This window comes from Littorina saxatilis, linkage group LG9 (assembly GCF_037325665.1).
Source record: "Littorina saxatilis isolate snail1 linkage group LG9, US_GU_Lsax_2.0, whole genome shotgun sequence".
Lineage (NCBI taxonomy): Eukaryota > Metazoa > Mollusca > Gastropoda > Littorinimorpha > Littorinidae > Littorina > Littorina saxatilis.
The window spans coordinates 29,037,993-29,057,992 of record NC_090253.1 but is presented as its reverse complement, the minus strand read 5'-3'; the positions used below and the strand labels follow the sequence as shown (position 1 = coordinate 29,057,992).

General features: G+C 43.0%; 1 protein-coding gene across 7 annotated transcripts in view; it reads left to right on the top strand.

Moving 5' to 3' along the window:
* Window positions 1–20,000, top strand: part of LOC138975811 (septin-2-like) — a 176,260-nt gene that overhangs the window by 49,400 nt on the left and 106,860 nt on the right. The window contains exon 1 of one of the 7 annotated variants that reach the window (XM_070348568.1): window positions 19,286–19,825. The exons of the other annotated variants lie outside the window; for them this stretch is intronic. Coding sequence (XP_070204669.1) covers window positions 19,691–19,825 — 135 coding nt within the window. The 5' untranslated portion in view covers window positions 19,286–19,690. Of the gene's footprint in view, window positions 1–19,285; window positions 19,826–20,000 lie in introns of those variants that run through there. 7 annotated transcript variants of the gene reach the window in all.

Below are 20,000 nucleotides of genomic sequence, written 5' to 3'. Positions count from 1 at the left end.
TCCTGCTGGAGCCATTGCAGCAGTTGACCCAGATTGGCAGGATCTAGGAGGAGGGTGATGTTGCTGTACCCGACGACAAAGCTCGTCCCACATGGGCTCTATGGGGTTCAGGTCCGGGCTGTTGGCTTGCCACAGCATCCTGTTGACCCTGGCCTGCTGGATGAAGGTGTTTACAGCTGCAGAGCGATGGGGAGGTGCGTTGTCATCCTGAAGAATCGCACGAGGGCCGATCGCTTGGAGGGCTGGAACGACCAGGAGTTGCAGGATCTCATTCTGGTAGCGGACACCGGTCAAGTTGCCCACTTCATGGTACAAAGGTGTCCTTAGACGTGTGCTGATCCCTCCCCAGATCAGAGCCTCCGCCAAAACGCTGTCGTTCCAGAACAGCGCCTCCTGCGAAGCGCTCTCCGCGACGCCTCCACACTCGGATGCGACCATCAGCAGGTTCCAAGCAAAAGCGGGACTCATCTGTAAACAACACCTGAGCCCACTGCTGACGTTGCCACCTCACATGTTGAGTGCACCAGGCTCGGCGAGCTGCTCGGTGATTAGCAGTCAGGGTTGTTCCTCGGACTGGACGCCTTGCACCCAAGCCAAAGTTGTGTAAGCGGTTTCGGATCGTCTGACCACTAACAACAGTGTTGGTGGTAGCTTGTAGGCGTTGCCTAATGTTGTTTGCCGTAGGCATTCTTTGTTGCATGGCCTGCCTCTGAATGAAGCGATCCTCTCTTTGTGTGGTGACTCTGGGCCGACCAGAACGTTGTCGCTCCTGCACTCTTCCAGTTGCGTGGAATCTCTGTTTTAGTCTGATGATGACAGAGGGAGCCACTGCAAGCCTCTGGGCCACTTGCCTGGCAGCAACACCGTCTTGTAGCCATCATATTGCCCTTCCTCTATCCAAATCGCTCAGTTTGGGGCATGTTGCTACTGTGCATAATTGTGTCAGCGTTTCACCTTTAAACACAAGCTGGTGAGCGATTGTTCATAGCCAGGACCCTGTTGTAGCACGTGCATCACAACCTTTTGCCCTGGCATGCGTTCCACAAATTTCATGGGGCTATAAAAAACACCCTTTTTCTTCCAAAATGCAGAAGATTTTGAGAAGTCCCACAAAGGGAAATAACTCTGCCTGCCAAACAAAATTCTAGGTCAAGACTCATTGTTCATTTGTCAATTCAAACACATTAATCTTTTAATTATTATGTCGATGTTTAATTTTTTGGCAATTTTTTATAATTAGATCCGTTTTTTCAACCGATCCTTAACTTTTTTTGAAGAGTGTATGTCTGGCTTTTGCTGTTGATCTAAGTTCGAGTGAATTTGATTCACATACTGTGATTGTTTTTCCAGTTTTCCTCTCGAACTTAGCAGGGGATGGGCTAGACCTGTTCTCGAAGCGTTACCTGCTGGAACAGCACAGCTTGTATCTTGTCTTTTACTCCTAGAATACAACACACCTAAAGATCACTTTTACCCCAGACGAGCTTTCTTCGATGAAGTATGGGGGAGGGATAGAAAGAGTATGTGTCAGAAATGTTGCGTGTGAAAACAGCTTGTAGACAAATCTGTTTTTTCTGGTTGGCACCTATACCAGCTTAAAGGCTGACATAGTCCTATTTAATTAGTTTAATTACTTCCAGGGCTTTTCCCATCGTTGCGGGGATGTATAAATTAAGCTTCCTGCAAAGTTTTAGGTTTGAAGTCCTTACCAATTACGAGAAATAATTAATTCTTTATTGCATTGTTTAGCAACAGTTCTCCAGGACTTGGGCTATGGTAAGACCGTTGACGTCACTTCGTGACGTTTCGTAAACCAAAGATGGCCTTTGAGACTGTTCTGTTTACATCACCACTTTGCAATGCTGAAATATTTTTTTCTGTGTTCGAAAGCTACAGCCAATCGTTATTATATCCCCTTAGGTACAGTTTTATAACATTATTGGCTACGAATATGGCAGCCTTTAAACATCAGTCTTTTCTGACAGAGAGCTTTGTTCGTGCAGCCACTTACTGAGGGAGTGGTTGAGCAAGTGTCAAAGGCATAACGTCAGTTTCCCTCAAGCGCTTTGTTCATGGATGTCATTCCACAGCCGTACTCTTTCCCATTGCGGGTTAGGGGGAAGAATTTACCCGATGCTCCCCAGCAAGAAGAGGCGACTATCGGATTCTGTTTCTCTTTTTACCCTTGTTAAGTGTTTCTTGTATAGAATATAGTCAATTTTTGTGAAGATTTTAGTCAAGCAGTATGTAAGAAATGTTAAGTCCTTTGTACTGGAAACTTGCATTCTCCCAGTAAGGTAATACATTGTACTACGTTGCAAGCCCCTGGAGCAAATTTTTGATTAGTGCTTTTGTGAACAAGAAACAATTGACAAGTGGCTCTATCCCATCTCCCCCCCCTTTCCCCGTCGCGATATAACCTTCGTGGTTGAAAACGACCTTAAACACCAAATAAAGAAAGAAAGACTGGGACTAAATAAATCAGTGTATACATGTGTAGTTGTATGTTTTATAAATGTTCAGAAGAGCGAAGAAAGTCTTGAGAAGTTATTGGCAATAGTAGCTTATTTTTATTATCACTAAATTTGTTTGTTTGTTTAGTTATTCGCTTATTTTTTTTATTCAGTTTGGGTTTTTTCCCCCCAACATGACATTTGCAGATGACTACGTGTATCGACAAGGTAATAACTGTACAGTAGAACCCCTCACAACGACCCCCCTCTCTAAGGACTACCCCGCCACAACGACCTTTTTTTTTTAACCGATGTGTTTCCTTATATAGTTGTCACCAGTGTAGCGACCACCCCGCTCTAACGTCTAAGGACCGACCTAACAGCTTGTGTAACGACTTTGTCAGACAAAGCCAAGACTCAGTCAGCGTAACGCATCACTGACAAACCGGTTATAACCAGTTATAACCATCTTGCGTAAGCAAAGGCACTAATTAACCGCTGAGAGGTGTGATGGTTGGGTGGGCTGAGTAAACATCACAAACCAATCATCGAGAAAACAAACTCACGTGACCAACACACACCGTTCAATTCAGTCAGAATAGACAGTCTTTGGACAGAAGAGCAGTGGAGATCGACATGGCGTCTACAAAGAAAAGAAAATATTTAACTCTCGAGAATCGAGTGAATGTTGTGAACAGACACAAAAAGGGAGAAACTGCCATCGCGATTGCAAAAAGTCTTGATGTTGGAAAATCGCAAATTCAAAGAATTATCCAACTCCAAGAAAACATTCTGAAAAAGGTGGGGAAGTGGTGACAAGGCAGTGAACGCACTCACCATGCACTGACATCATACAAAAGCAGCCACACAAACACAGCACAGAGGCAGAGGCAGGTGTGCAGATGCTTTGTGAGAATAAGCGTTGAAAACCAGTTTGAATAAAAAACCAGCAGATAGAGCCGCATGTCATAATCATTCTTCTTGTCTGGCTTTATTGACTGCATGCCGATCTTGTGGCAGTGACTTTTCACTCTTCAGTCGGACAAACCGCTCTCACTCTCCCTCACTGACTACCCAAAGCGCTGACAACTGATGTTTGGAAGAGTACACCTCTCTATTTCTCTCCAATGCTCTTCCTGCTGACTTCAGTGACACCGGACACCCCACTGAGTTTAGCTAGCTACCCCCCCCCCCTCTCTCTCTCTCTCTCTCTCCCCCCAGCCATGTCACAGGTGCTGTGGCCAGAGAGGTGTCACCGGCTAATTGAGGCCAGCTGCACTGTTCACTCAGAGCAAAACTAGTTGACTGTGTCTAACTTTTGACAAAGCAACACAACTGAAGGGTTCACAGATTAGGTAACCGACTCACTGGTCAAGGCTGCAGGGAAACAAGAGTATCTTTTCAATGAAAGAGGTTACACACAGATACGCGATGCTGAGAACGGTGGCCGATTTTTCACTCTCTTTCTCGGAGGGCCTTCATCATTGCAGGGACTGCTGTAAAGAAATGCTTGCTCAGAAACTAACTCTTTTTGCATTGAAACATGCACCAGAACTGGTGGACACCATCGACAATGTCAAACATGAAATCGAAGCAGTTTGCTTGAGGAAACGGTCGTCAGCAACTCAAACTTCTCTGTTTTCTTTTTGACTCACATGCGAAGCAAAAGTGAGTCTATGTACTCACCCGAGTCGTCCGTCCGTCCGGACGTCCGTCCGTCCGGAAAACTTTAACGTTGGATATTTCTTGGACACTATTCAGTCTATCAGTACCAAATTTGGCAAGATGGTGTATGATGACAAGGCCCCAAAAAACATACATAGCATCTTGACCTTGCTTCAAGGTCAAGGTCGCAGGGGCCATAAATGTTGTCTAAAAAACAGCTATTTTTCACATTTTTCACATTTTCTCTGAAGTTTTTGAGATTCAATACCTCACCTATATATGATATATAGGGCAAAGTAAGCCCCATCTTTTGATACCAGTTTGGTTTACCTTGCTTCAAGGTCAAGGTCACAGGAGCTCTTCAAAGTTGGATTGTATACATATTTTGAAGTGACCTTGACCCTGAACTATGGAAGATAACTGTTTCAAACTTAAACATTATGTGGGGCACATGTTATGCTTTCATCATGAGACACATTTGGTCACATATGATCAAGGTCAAGGTCACTTTGACCCTTATGAAATGTGACCAAAATAAGGTAGTGAACCACTAAAAGTGACCATATCTCATGGTAGAAAGAGCCAGTAAGCACCATTGTACTTCCTGTCTTGAATTAACAGCTTTGTGTTGCATGACCTTAGATGACCTTGACCTTGGATCAAGGTCACATGTATTTTGGTAGGAAAAATGTGTAAAGCAGTTCTTAGTGTATGATGTCATTGCTATGTAAAGGTCAAGGTCAAGCATGTGAGTCGTATGGGCTTTGCCCTTCTTGTTTTAAGAAAATCTGAGGTGACTTTCTTTGTGGCCCCGCCCCCTCCCTCTGTAAGGACCCCCCTCCATAAGGACCGATTTTTGTCAACATTTTCAAGGTCGCTAGAGAGGGGTTCTACTGTACCACTTTTTCCCGGCCACTGTCACAAGTTGTAAGCAATAAGGAAACGATATGATAAGAGTACACATTATCACCACTGCGTTCTCTGAATGTGAATACAGTTTATTTTTGTTTTGGTTCGGCACACATTGAGCCTTTCTCCTCAAAAGACATACACATTTCTGCTAAAAAGACACATAAATATTGACATCTTTTTTCTCTCCCAAGACGTTAATGTTTATACTCTTCATGTCTGAAAAAAAGAGCACATATGGCTCAGAGAAAACCCTTTTCCTCGTAGGTCTCTATAAATGCCAAGGTGTAGACTTTAAGTGCTGTACACATACGCCTTGGGTCGACTCAAGAAGGGGCACCGGCCGTTTTGCTCACCTGCCATTAATTCAGGTGACGCTAATCAACCTTTGCCTGCCCGGCTCTCCCCGAACTATGGTCATGTTCTTCTATGCGGTGACTTAAATGGTAGAACAGCAAAAGTGTTCCCGGACTGTTTTGATGAAGATGTGATTTTTGATTGTTCTATGAAATCTGGTGTTGGATCATTTGTAAGAAATTCGCAAGATGGAGTTATGAATCAATATGGGAAGTGTCTTTTGAACATGTGCAGTTCACTTGGATTATGCATTATGAATGGTGTATGTAATGGCGACCTTCAGGGTTGTTACACATTCATCTCTGAATTTGGAAACAGTGTGAATGACTACTTGCTTGCTTCCTATGATTTGTTTGATTCCATTGTTACATTTTGCAGCCTTTATGTCTCTGACAATATTGATTCACAACACATGCCACTTGAATTAACTATCACTCAACAAAACAACCTTTATTGACAATCACATGCTACAAAGGTTAAGAAAAAAGAAGTTTTGCAAAAATTTGTTTGGAACTCTGATCATGAACATCAGTACAAAGATGCAATTGTAATTAATTCTGATGTGTTTCGGCAACAGTTACGACTGGCAAGCGTTTCTTGGTGCAAGCAAACCAAGCGACAGTGCAGCTGTACTTGTTTCGCAGCACTGAAGACAACTTGGCTGGTTTCTGCTGTAAAAGTGCTCAGTTCGTACCCGGCTGAGCAACTAAGATTCGTTTGAGGGTAAAAACCCACCGATGTTCGTTTGATTTGTCGATTTATATTGCCAGTTGTAACACTTTCTATTTTACACATTAGGCCAACAAAAAAATAGGTGTGGTTAAGGTAACATAGCCAAAAAAAATAGGGTAGGAAGGTAGGCAATCACTTCTTTTTTTTTTTTAACTTTTTTTTTCTAATGTGTACAAATTAAACCTACCTGACAGGAAAATAAGTGTGCGACTCGGGCAATTTCGCTTTCATTGCGTTTTCTGCACTCGGTTGGTTTTTTTTGTCTTTTTTTTTGTTGACAAATGTAATAAAAAGTTATAGGGTCGGCCCCTAAAAATAGGGTAGGTCGGGTTACCGTAACCACACCTATTTTTTTTTTAGGCCTTATCAAAGTCTCGTTAAATTCCGAGTTTAACCAATTATGTTACGAAACTATTCCCCCCCCCCCCCCCCCCCTGTTTAATGGCTGTTAACGCTAAAACAGAAAAACAGAAAGAACCAGCAGAATTATGCTAAAGACAAAAATGAAATTATTAATAAATATAAATTAAAACTAAAAGCACTAAATAAAAAAAAAAACACACAATCAAACAGGAAAATAACCCGATGACTTTATACCGTTTTTTCTTAGCTTTACCAACAGTTTAGCTAACTCACAGCCGCTACCTTCCGATACTGTAGGAAACGCAGCTCTGCATTTCAAAGCCTGTGGTAGCGGCTTCCTACCTTCTCCGATCTTCCGGTGCAATTTTATGAGCGGCTGCACTAAGCGCCTTAAGGTGTTTGGATAGGGAGGGGGCACCCAAAGGTATGTGACGCCCGGCTAATTGGGATTAATGGCTTTCTGTTGTACAGGTGAGCTCTAAGAAGTGTTCTCTGTGTGAGAGAGCTCGCAAATGCCAGATGTATCCTGGCGCATGGCATTACTTCCAATCCCTGCCTCCGTTATTTTGATAATTGAAAGCAGTCTCTGACAGGCCTTCTTAGGCAGGGGAGTCTATCTGTTTACATATGTGTCACTGTGTGTGTGTGTGTGTGTGTGTGTGTGTGTGTGTGTGTGTAGTGTGTGGTGTTATGTATTATATTACTGTGCCGGTAGATTTTTAGATTCTAATACTGAAATTAAATTTGTTTTCGTAATTATTCATTCAAAATCTAGTTACTGTTCAAATTTGAAGGTTTAAAAACGTTAAAAAATAGCAGGTTCACAACATGGAACTGCACCCGATTCTTTTGAACAAGTTACCATCCGATGCACAAACTATACCAAGTCTCGCAACTCTTACTTTCGTTTTGCTCAAGTTTTGACGGATTTACTTCCCCTGCACCTTTGCCCTGCTTCCTTTTCTCCGAAATGAGCTTCAATCAGCGTGTTTGTCTACGGTTTCCAACTGTGTTTGGGGTGTTCCCAAGTATACCCGAAACCAGGCAGAGAGGGGAGGAAAAGAGTAATTGCTGTTTAGTAGACTGGAGGGGGTGCTGTTTACAAGAAAGAGTTAACGGGTAAAACAAATGTCCTGCGCCTAATTGGCAGTGTGGGGAAACTAGCTTTTTGTTAAAGAGGATCTGTTTGAAGTTTTGAAACGGGCACAGGGTGCAAGTGGGTGGGTCGATGCTTTGACTTGCAGTGCCCCCGCCGCCCCCCCCCCCCTCCCTTCCCCTTCCACACACACACTTCTTAATTGCTTTGCCTTGTCATGGATCAGTTCCAGCTCATTAACTGAAAGCTTTTGTAGACATGCCTTCAGTTTGCTACGTGTTTTTACAATCCAAGCATTTAGAACTATTTATTTGACATTCTCATCCCCGGCTCTGGTTTACACGGCACGCACGGACGCACACGCAGCCTGTGTGTGTGTGGGTGGGTGTGTGTGTGTGTGCGTGCGTGCGTGCGTTTGTGTGTGTTGTGTGTGTGTGAGTGCGTGTGTGTGCGTGTGTGTGTGTGTGGGTGTGTGTGGAGGGGTGTGTATGTGTGTGTGTGTGTGTTTGTGTTCAGCACAGGAAGGTCACCGAGGGTTATTTAGTTATGTAAAAAAACTAAAAACGTTGTCCTTGGAGAAGTGGAGGTTGGGGTCAGCAGTTATTACAGTTTTTGTTTTGCTGTGTCTTGTCTACGTCTGCTGTGGATTCGCTTCATTTTTTTTCTGCGTGTTTGATCTGCACGTCAACACGAAGTGTGCTTGACAGAAATGTCACCCGTAACCCTCCTACCCGACACACCTCCTTCCTCGGGTACCTCAATCCACCCGGTGTGACCCTGGTCAAAAATTAATAGAAAACGCACACACCCAGGATCGAGCAACTGAGAACTGATTGACCGATGTGGTTTGTTAGCCTGTCTACGACAGTGGTTTCTGTCTGCAGTCTGTCTGTCGGTCGGTCTGTCGGTCGGTCTGTCTGTAGGTCGGTCGGTCTGTCGGTCGGTCGGTCTGTCGGTCTGTCTGTAGGTCGGTCGGTCTGTCGGTCGGTCTGTCGGTCTGTCTATCTGATTTTAGTTTGTCTGTATGTCCATGATAGTGCTTTTTGTCAATCTGTTAGCGAAACTGAGAGAGAGCGAAAAACAGGGGGTGGGGGTGGAGCGATTGCTTGAGTGTGTCTTTCTGGGCAGGTATGTATATATACACAAGCTCGCACGTGAAACTTGTCAGACTGGATGTATACATGTAATGTTGTCGTTACAAAATCTTGTCAGGTCAAACTATTTCCGCTCCTCGTTTCCTCTCAGTCTATCCCTCCCAAATCACCCCACCCCCCAAAAGACCAACTATTAAACCTTATTTTCAACTCAGGTTCATCAGGTTGCTACTCACACCGAGGAGTTCTTTCCCCTGATGTGGGCCCTTACCGGGACCGTGCGGCTAAACACGGGAGCGTCAAAGAAGGTGTTTAGTTTACACGCGGATTAAGCTAATCGGCCAGTGAATGTGTCATTCACGCGACAGAAGGGGGGGGGGGGGGGGGGCGGGGTTTGGCACTTGGGTCTGACTTGTGGGGGGTCAAGGGGTAGACGGGGATAAAAGAGAGAAGTTCACTTTGAAGTTTTGTGTGAATGGGAATGTGTGTCAGTGGTGCAAGTGAGAGACTAACATTGTTGAGTGACTTGCTTGGCTGTAGGTTTTGTGTTTGTGTTTGGTGTGCTGTTATTCGCCCCCCCCCCCCCCCCCACTTATAAAAATCTGTTTCACAGTGACCAAGTCTTTCTTGGTGATTAAGTATTTAAAACTTGTAATTAATGTTTAGCCTGATGATGGCTTGGGACTTGGTTTGTGAACGAATCGAAAAAGAGGTCAGGTGGGAACAAAAAACGTCCATCATGATCGTCAGTGCAGTGTCAGATGTGACTGTACGGGTGTTGTCATATAATCTTACACTTGCGTTTGTTTCTTGAAAGATTCTATTGTACCGTGACTGTTCTGTTAAAACCCTTTTGAAGCACAAAGAAAAGGTGGGGTTTTTTTTAAATCAAAATCAACGCAAAAAACACACACACACACACACACAAACCACGACGTTGCGGCAGATATGAAAGCATATTCACAAGGACCTCTCTCAGAATAGTTTATGAGAACTCACGAGTGTACACACAAGTAAATTTGGCGTTTGACTCGCATTGTTTTCCGCGGTTTTTATGACGGCTTACTAGCGCCAAAACTAAAAATTAGTAATTAACCCGTGAAAATTACTAATTTTCACGAGAAAATTACAATTCTGACGGGAAAATTACTAATTTTCACGTGTTAATTACTAATTTTCTAGTGTTAATAACTAATTTTCAAGTGTTAATGTCTAATTTTCAGTTTTGGCTCGCTTCCAGACGGCTTACTAGTGCCAAAACTAAAAATTAGTAATTTTCACGCGTTAATTACTAATTTTCTTGTACCTCGTGACTGTGGGGGCTCAATGCGCATGCGCGACTGTTTCACCTGCCAGAGCAAAACATCAGTCCTTCGATTCGAAACTTTTCTGGTCCATAGTTCTTTAATTAGATGTAAATTAACACTAAGAGCTGAGCGCATGTGTAGATAACCGTGACATACAACTGTCTGTCCGAAAACTTGTTGAATAACGAATTCTATCGAAAGATATTTGTGAAAGTGTGTGAGTCTCGATGAAGAGATCCGTCTGCTAGTCGTCGGACCTTTTGCACATGTCCGACCGGCCGCCATTTTTCCTCTCTCGGTTCGAACATTTTCGGATCGATTGTCCTTCCCTAATACACTTTTAAGCAAATGTATGAGTGTGGTAGTGGAAACAAATATGAAGTACAGCTGTCTGCCTGACAACTTGTCGAATAAGGAATTATATTGAAAGATATCTGTGAAAGTGTGAGACCACAGCCGATCAAAAGTCCGTCTGCTACGAACAGCTTCGTTTCGAAAGTTTTCAGGGTCGATTATTCTTTTCTAAGATACCCAAAACAACGTTTAGGATAGCGCTATTGCAGAAAACAGTGAAATGCATCTTCCCGTCGAATTACTTGCTCGATAAGGCCTTCTATTAAAAGATATTTTAGAAATAGTGTGAGAGTGATGTTTGCCGGGCGTTGAAGCCTCTCAGTGCGGACTCTTAAAATCCGACTACTGTGACCGAAAACGAGGCAAAAATGAAAATTAGTAATTAACACTGTTAATTACTAATTTTCACGTGAAAACGATAACCCTAGGTTTTGGCACAAGTAAGCCGTCATAGGTTTTCTTTTCCATTTTCCGTTGTAAAGCGTAAAGTGTAATGAGAGTCCCTGCATCAGGAAACGCCATCATCAATGCACAAATCAGTGATGCCGGGTCACCCAGTATATTTCATTGGTAGCGTCAAGTTTCAAAGTTGCAGCGTTGGGAAGTGTTCAGGTTTTAAAGTGTTTGTAGTTCAGTGTTCTTTGTCTGCAGTAGCTTATGAAGTTAAAGTAGAATAATACCCATTGTATAAATAATTATTAATGAGACTCCAGTCCAGGTAACTCGTCCGAATTTTTGCGGCTAAGAGCCTCAACATTTGAAGATAGAAAGACTATCATTGAACAAAAACTATGGTAAACACTAATGTTAATAACTTTTGATCTCACACTGATATTGAAATATTGATGACCATGCAATTAATGGGCTATTTTCAGATTTGTGGGTACAAAATCGCCCAAAACATGACAAATTGTCTTTTTTCTAGCCTAAACTATGAAAGATTTAAAGACAAGTATTGAATATAAAAGATTGCACGAGATAATAGCAACAATATTTGCACTCATTGTTGTACAAAATTGTTGATTGTTCTTGAATATTTTCCGTTTTTGTGGATTTCACAAAGCGTACCGATTAATCGGCAACCCGTGTCAATCATCCGAATTATTTCATGCTGCGCCAAAACGATTGAAAATGGATGGAATATTAGTGTTTGAAGACAAAAGGCGCACATTGTCATGTTAAGCATATCTTGTTACACCGTATACACATCAAAATCGTGATAGCTCTTGGTTTGAATGTTACAATGTTTGATTTTGTGCAAGTTACACACATTGATACCAGATGACAAAATGTAATGATATTCCAGGACAATATATCCAGCGCGCTCTTTGGGTCCCCAAAACACTGTACATGGTGAGTCCCATTGTGGTGCCAAAGTAGAAAATAATTATATTCACTTTAGCGATAGTCCGCAGTAGACGACATCAAATGACACAGACTGTAATGATAACTCAAAACTCGTCATCGCTTTCAGCAAACGCGTCAAAGTCAACCTCCTCATCTTCTTCCTCGTCATCCTCTTCTTCACAACCACCATCTGCCAGAAGATCGATCAGCGACACAGGTAGGATGGGCTTGAGGCACCACACGGGTTCCAGGACACCGTCTGCATTTTTCGTCCATCCCTGCCCCTGGTCGTAGGGTTTGGGCCTCTCCAGAATGCCTTCATGAGCACGCTTGTACAGGGCAACGCGGTGGTTTACTCGCTGAATGTGCGGCATCAGAGCAGATTGGCAGGGAGGCATGCGGGCTAGATCGACCTTACACTTGGACGTGAGTTTCTCGTTGTCTCCCACCATCTTGCGGAGTAGCTTTCCACGAACGACATCAACTGATTTCTCACGACTGTAATTGTACATCAGGCACGTAAACTCTTCCAACTGCTTCACCACCCGAAGTTTGACATCCCAGTCGTCACCAAGCTGCCTGAATGCCGTGTGAAACTTGGGATTTTTCTCCAGTTTCTTAAGGGCCCCACCTTCACCTTTCCTTTGAATGCACTGGTGCAGTCCTCTCCGCTGTACACATAGAACCCAAGAAGAGTGGCACAGTAGTCATGCCCCAGGGACTCTGCAAGCTCAGAGAGGTTGATCAGTTGCCGATGTTTTCCTGATCCCGTATCCAGGTATACAGTCAACTTGATGGCTTCGGCGTGGTAGAGAAGAATGACAAAGATGTCCGTGTCCGGGGTTCTGACCACAGCGTTCTTGTATCCCAGCGCTGCGGCATGATGGAGGTACAGCACCACCCATCATGACTTTGTCCAAGTCCAATGGTTCGTCTAGTTGCTGTGACTTGACGAGAAGTAGAAACGCGATGTCGCTTTGCACCTGGTACTGGAGGGCCTTTCCTTGTGGGGATGTGAGCGTGACCTTCTTGCTGCACGCCTCCATTGTCTTAAGTTTCTGCCTCTTTATAGTGTCAAAGAAGCTTCCTGGCTCTCCACTTTGAAGGCGGGTGATGAAGTCAGTTTTGGCGACCATGCCTTTAGCTTCCGCCTGAAGCAAGTCCTGTTCGACGTCCATGCGGACAGGGGCACCAGACGCCAAGGAGTAGAGCCTGTCTTTGTCTGAGATGGAAAACGGGTTCGTGAAGTTCTTGACAGCAGTGATGACTCTCTGAACAGCCTCCTTGCTTTTCTTGATTTCGGTCTTCTCCAGTTCGCGATGTCTCCCCACCGTTGGACAGTCTGGATCGTCGAGGAGGTTCACCATCTCCAAGGTCTTTTCATAGACTGGGATGTCAAACTTCGGGTGGTGAAGCAGTTGGAAGAGTTTACGTGCCTGATGTACAATTACAGTCGTGAGAAATCAGTTGATGTCGTTCGTGGAAAGCTACTCCGCAAGATGGTGGGAGACAACGAGAAACTCACGTCCAAGCGTAAGGTCGATCTAGCCCGCATGCCTCCCTGCCAATCTGCTCTGATGCCGCACATTCAGCGAGTAAACCACCGCGTTGCCCTGTACAAGCGTGCTCATGAAGGCATTCTGGAGAGGCCCAAACCCTACGACCAGGGGCAGGGATGGACGAAAAATGCAGACGGTGTCCTGGAACCCGTGTGGTGTCTCAAGCCCATCCTACCTGTGTCGCTGATCGATCTTCTGGCAGATGGTGGTTGTGAAGAAGAGGATGACGAGGAAGAAGATGAGGAGGTTGACTTTGACGCGTTTGCTGAAAGCGATGACGAGTTTTGAGTTATCATTACAGTCTGTGTCATTTGATGTCATCTACTGCGGACTATCGCTAAAGTGAATATAATTATTTTCTACTTTGGCACCACAATGGGACTCACCATGTACAGTGTTTTGGGGACCCAAAGAGCGCGCTGGATATATTGTCCTGGAATATCATTACATTTTGTCAGTATCAATGTGTGTAACTTGCACAAAATCAAACATTGTAACATTCAAACCAAGAGCTATCACGATTTTGATGTGTATACGGTGTAACAAGATATGCTTAACATGACAATGTGCGCCTTTTGTCTTCAAACACTAATATTCCATCCATTTTCAATCGTTTTGGCGCAGCATGAAATAATTCGGATGATTGACACGGGTTGCTGATTAATCGGTACGCTTTGTGAAATCCACAAAAACGGAAAATATTCAAGAACAATCAACAATTTTGTACAACAATGAGTGCACATGTTGTTCCTATTATCCCGTTCAATCTTTTATATTCAATACTTGTCTTTAAATCTTTCATAGTTTAGGCTAGAAAAAAGACAATTTGTCATGTTTTGGGCGATTTTGTACCCACAAATCTGAAAATAGCCCATTAATTGCATGGTCATCAATATTTCAATATCAGTGTGAGATCAAAAGTTATTAACATTAGTGTTTACCATAGTTTTTGTTCAATGATAGTCTTTCTATCTTCAAATGTTGAGGCTCTTAGCCGCAAAAATTCGGACGAGTTACCTGGACTGCCGTTTAATTGGTATGCTTTGTGAAATCCACAAAAACGGAAAAGTATTAAAAAACAATGTCAATTTTGTACAACAATGAGAGCAAATGTTGTTGCCATTATCCATTGCTATCTTTTGTGTTCAATACTTGTCTTTAAATCTTTCATAGTTTAGGCTATAAAAAAGACAATTTGTCATGTTTTTCGCGATTTTTTGTCAGAAATCTAAAAATAACCCATTTATTCCATGGTCATCAATATTTTAATATAAGTATGATAACACAAATGGTTCACATTGGTGTTGTGCGTCTTTTTTGTTCAATACCTTTCTTTCTATCTTTCACGGTTGAGGCTCTTTCCGGCTATGGGGAACACTCTTTGTTGCGACCCGATATTGCCACCCGGGGTGGTTCCAGAGCCTTAAAGGGGTACTAGGGAACCGATTTCTTGATGGTGCGATAGCTGACCGTTTTCAGCACATATTTTACTATCTAGAAACGACAATTAGAAAAATATCTGAACACTTGTTGGTCAGCGCTTCTAGCCACTAAACTAATAGGTTTGTGCGACGACATAGTTTCCTATGCCTTGTTTCAACCGGCACAATTCATCGCTTGTTGTCGGCCATATCATCACGGAAAAAAGATAGGAAGAATCTTTCCCCTTTCTTGGCTCCGGTTTCCGCGTTAGAGGGGTTACGTTTTCCATGTTAGAGAGGTTACGTGTTCTACCGAATACGACTACGATTGAGACTGTTGTTGTTTTCTTGAACCGACATAGTTCTTTTGTGGTAGTGAAGGGCACCGCTCATCGCTTATTGTTCGACATATCATCACAAAATAAAAACAGGAAGAATCTTCGTCTTTTCAATTTCTGTCGTTTCCGCGTTAGAAAGATTACGTTTCCACAGTGTGCGCGTTAGACGATTTTTTTAGAATTTTTTTATTATTAAAATGTGACTATCTTCTTTTCGTTCGCTGATGTGACTATAAATACGAACTTACATTCATCAACTGAAAAACAACATCGTATCACGTTCTACACCGGCACGGTTGGCCTAGTGGTAAGGCGTCCGCCCCGTGATCGGGAGGTCGTGGGTTCGAACCCCGGCCGGGTCATACCTAAGACTTTTAAAATTGGCAATGTAGTGGCTGCTCCGCCTGGCGTCTGGCATTATAGGGTTAGTGCTAGGACTGGTTGGTCCGGTGTCAGAATAATGTGACATGAAGCCTGTGCTGCGACTTCTGTCTTGTGTGTGGCGCACGTCATATGTCAAAGCAGCACCGCCCTGATACGGCCCTGCGTGGTCGGCTGGGCGTTTAAGCAAACAAACAAACAAACAAAATCACGTTCTTCGGAGATAACGTAACTTTTCTAGTTCTCGCGTATAGTCGTACGCATAGCTTTCTTTTTCAACAGCTCCATTTTGTTTGGATAGTGTGTGTGTGTGTATTCGCCAGTTCTTGCTTGGTCGATTTTCATTGAGATGGCAGACTGTGCTAACGTTACCCCTTTTAATCCAGGGGAATGTACGCTTATAATAATAATAATAATAATAATAATTGTCAGTAAGTACTGGTGTCACATGACTGATGTGAACCAGTTGATTGGCTAATGGCGATGCGCTAAAACTGTTAGCGCACTCTTGGAGTGCGCTAACTTTTCCACAGAGCGTATTCTTGCGCCCTTTGCCTAAGCAAGACTGTGCTCTCATCCTCAGAATTAATTAATGACATGTAGCTTATATTCTCCACAATACCAAATGACCATAAATTCCCTGCTTCTCAATTAAAGCAGAAGTGGGTTTTTTTCTGACAGATTGCATGTGCCTGTGCCAGTGCCAGTGATCTAAAAAAATAGAAGCCGCTGTGTTTCATCTAATTTTCACCGACTTGCATAGATTCTTCTCATATGCCGTGTTAGTGGCATGTAGCTTATCATCCACATTACCAAATGATGAGTTAGTATACAATTCCCAGCGGCTAACAGAAAACACAAGAACGGTGTTATTCCGATAACGTACCAGCTAGACCAGTTTGGAAGACTGACTCGATCGACTCTGTAGCAGACAACACAGAAATACGACTACATCAGTTCAGTAAATGAATGGTTTCAGAATTATTATTTCAAAGCAAGAACAATCGTAATCGAAAACGTGTAAGGTTCACAACGTTCTTACCATATATAAGATTTATTAGCAGCCTGCCTCATGCGTACAGACTCAGTGCAGACTGCAGTCGTTCCATTGCCCAGGTTGGCAGGTAGCCTAGCAGACGACATTAACCCCGCTCAGCAAATTAACATGTTGGGCAAATGTGAACGAAAAACCGATGAGGATATAATACGTGTAGGGTTCAGAGCATTCTTACCGTTCATATTTAGTATCAGACTCCCCGATGAGTGAAGATAGAACACGAGAAATATGCCACATTTGTTTTGAAAATGTGCGAACCGTCGAGTCCCGCTTTGAGTCAATTCAAGGGGAGTCACTCCGCATAGTCAATCCGTCGAAGCTCGACTGGAGGTTTCGAATCGCAAATAATGAAGAGCCTTTCTCCGAGTTCAAATGAGGTCTCTCTGAAAGATCATCACTGTTCAGATTAACGCTACACTGGAATTTACCAACAGAAATTAAAATGCGTGTGACGAAAGCACGACACACTTGAGACACCCCACACAAAAGTAGATCTTTACTGTGCACGACCTGACCACACAGTTATGCCTATTCAAATGCGCATTGCAAAATGTGCGTTTGGAATCTTCTTTTTTCTATGGCGGTACTGACAATATCGTTATTGAAACAATCCCAGTGCACTAAGGGATTTATAGAGCAAATCTCGAAAATAATTATTGAACTCAGCGCTATGCGCTTCGTTCAATAATGAATTTTCTCGATTTGCTCTATAAATCCCTTAGTGCACTGGGATGTCTCAATAACTTAAATAATAATAATAATAATAATAATAATAAATGAGCATTTATATAGCGCAACATCATAACTTTACAATTATGCTCTTTGCGCTTGACACATTTAAAATTAAAACACAGTTATACAAGCATTTACATCTACATTCATAGTCAGCAACGCTTAATTAAAAGCATACACCATCAAACATACATTACAAAAGATTCTTCCACTAACTAAGTAATAAAAACATGAATAAAATAGGTCGTGAAAACAAGGATATAGCTTATACCCGTTTTGTGTTTGTACTCCAGTTGCTACCGACACCTGTGTGGGATAAAGAGGTAGTAGATATCACTAACCTGATTGTGACACTTGTTCGCTAAGTAAGGTGTTGTAAAAGTCCCCCCACCCCCCACCCCCACAACTCCATCCTTCTCTGGACTCGCACTGTGACCTGCATATCAGATTCAGTCCACGGAAGTGTGTGTGTGTGTGTGTGTGTGCGTGTGTGTGTTGTGTGTGTGTGTGTGTGAGAGAGAGAGAGAGAGAGAGAGAGAGAGAGAGAGAGAGATTGAGAGAGATTGAGAGAGATTGAGAGAGAGAGAGTGAGAAAGAGTCGGAGAGAGACAGAGAGAGCGGGCCGTTGTGCGCGAAGCATGTGTGTGAGGGCCACGCGCTTAAATAAATTAATGTTTCATATTTATATTATCTTTTCAAAAAAAGAAGGTAACGTGAGCAGACTCAGTGATTGCCAAATAATGTGGTTTTGCGTACACCACCGGTCGGATAATCCAGTGCTATAATCGTACGAGAGAGGTAAATATTGTGTATTGTGTATGTGTACACTGCAATGCCTCTCGGTCAACTTCAAGTCTTCGCAGACAAATATATATATCAGTCCGAAAATAAGCCTTGGCGAAGAGAGATCGACTACAGTAAAAGAACAATTTCGTTTGACAGTATTTAGACTAGTGTTGCGGGTAGGTTGTGTGTTAGTACTTTGAGATTTTTCTTTTTATATTTAGTCAAGTTTTGACTAAATATTTTAACATCGAGGGGGAATCGAAACGAGGGTCGTGGTGTATGTGCGTGTGTGCGTGTGTGCGTGTGTGTGTGTAGAGCGATTCAGACTAAACTACTGGACCGATCTTTATGAAATTTGACATGAGAGTTCCTGGGTATGAAATCCCCGAACGTTTTTTTTCATTTTTTTGATAAATGTCTTTGATGACGTCATATCCGGCTTTTCGTGAAAGTTGAGGCGGCACTGTCACGCCCTCATTTTTCAACCAAATTGGTTGAAATTTTGGTCAAGTAATCTTCGACGAAGCCCGGACTTCGGTATTGCATTTCAGCTTGGTGGCTTAAAAATTAATTAATGACTTTGGTCATTAAAAATCTGAAAATTGTAAAAAAAAAATAAAAATTTATAAAACGATCCAAATTTACGTTCATCTTATTCTCCATCATTTGCTGATTCCAAAAACATATAAATATGTTATATTCGGATTAAAAACAAGCTCTGAAAATTTAATATATAAAAATTATTATCAAAATTAAATTGTCCAAATCAATTTAAAAACACTTTCATCTTATTCCTTGTCGGTTCCTGATTCCAAAAACATATAGATATGATATGTTTGGATTAAAAACACGCTCAGAAAGTTAAAATGACTAAATGCAACAAAGAGAGGTACAGAAAAGCGTGCTATCCTTCTTAGCGCAACTACTACCCCGCTCTTCTTGTCAATTTCACTGCCTTTGCCATGAGCGGTGGACTGACGATGCTACGAGTATATGGTCTTGCTGAAAAATTACATTGCGTTCAGTTTCATTCTGTGAGTTCGACAGCTACTTGACTAAATATTGTATTTTCGCCTTACGCGACTTGTTTTGTTCTCTCAGGCGAACATTAGCCTCGGACAGCTCTTTCGCATTATCAGGGGTCGCAATCACATTAGCAACAAGGTGTCAAACTCACTGTTCCACTTTTCCGAACACATTTTTTAACAGGAACTACGGTCGCGAGTTTAGACAGTCACCCCTCGCTTCTCTCCCCCTCGTTTCCTACCTCTTTCCGGAATGGGACAGCGCTTCTGCTAACCTTCCTCCCCCTTTCCGCACAAAATGGACTCTCCTGGTGTAAACGCCACAGGAGCTGCAAGCGCTCAGTTGATGAGTGAACCTTGATAGTGTAGGGGGGAGAGAGAAGGAAGGAAGGATAGTTGGATGTTTTTGTTTTGAGTTGAGTGGAAAGCGAAACACCGAAGAGACGTATAAGTTGGTGTTTCAGTTTCAGTTGAGTAGAAAGCAGAAATGAGACGGATGAGTTGATGTGTTTATGTTTTGATCGCAAAGAGAAGCGGATAAATCAGTTGACGTTTTTCCTTTTTTGTTGAAAGTAGAGAGGAAAGAGACGGATACGCTGGCGTTTTTCCTTTTGAGTAAAGAGTGAAAACAAAAGTGCCTCTTCAGTGCAGGAGCGTTCTGGACAGTGTGTCCGTGTGTGTGTCCGTATGTTCATGCTGTGGGTGACATCGTAAATGGAAAACGGAGTTGTAACTTCTCCGGTGGAGGAGGATCCCGAGGATGGGGGCTCTACCCCCCTGATCCCCACCACACCTGGGCTCAGGAGGAGGCTGACTCGCAGAATTGCCTACAAACCTGCCAAGTACAAGGTAAAATGTGAAAGCGAACTGTGCTCGATTTTTTCAGGTTGTTGTTGTGGGGGGGGGGGGGGGGGGGTGGTGTTCAGATTGTTGTATTGGTCGGGCACGCTCATGGGGGTTGCTTGCATGCGTGACTGAGCACGCGTACAAACACAGTGACGCCTGCTGCAAAGACGCAAGTGCG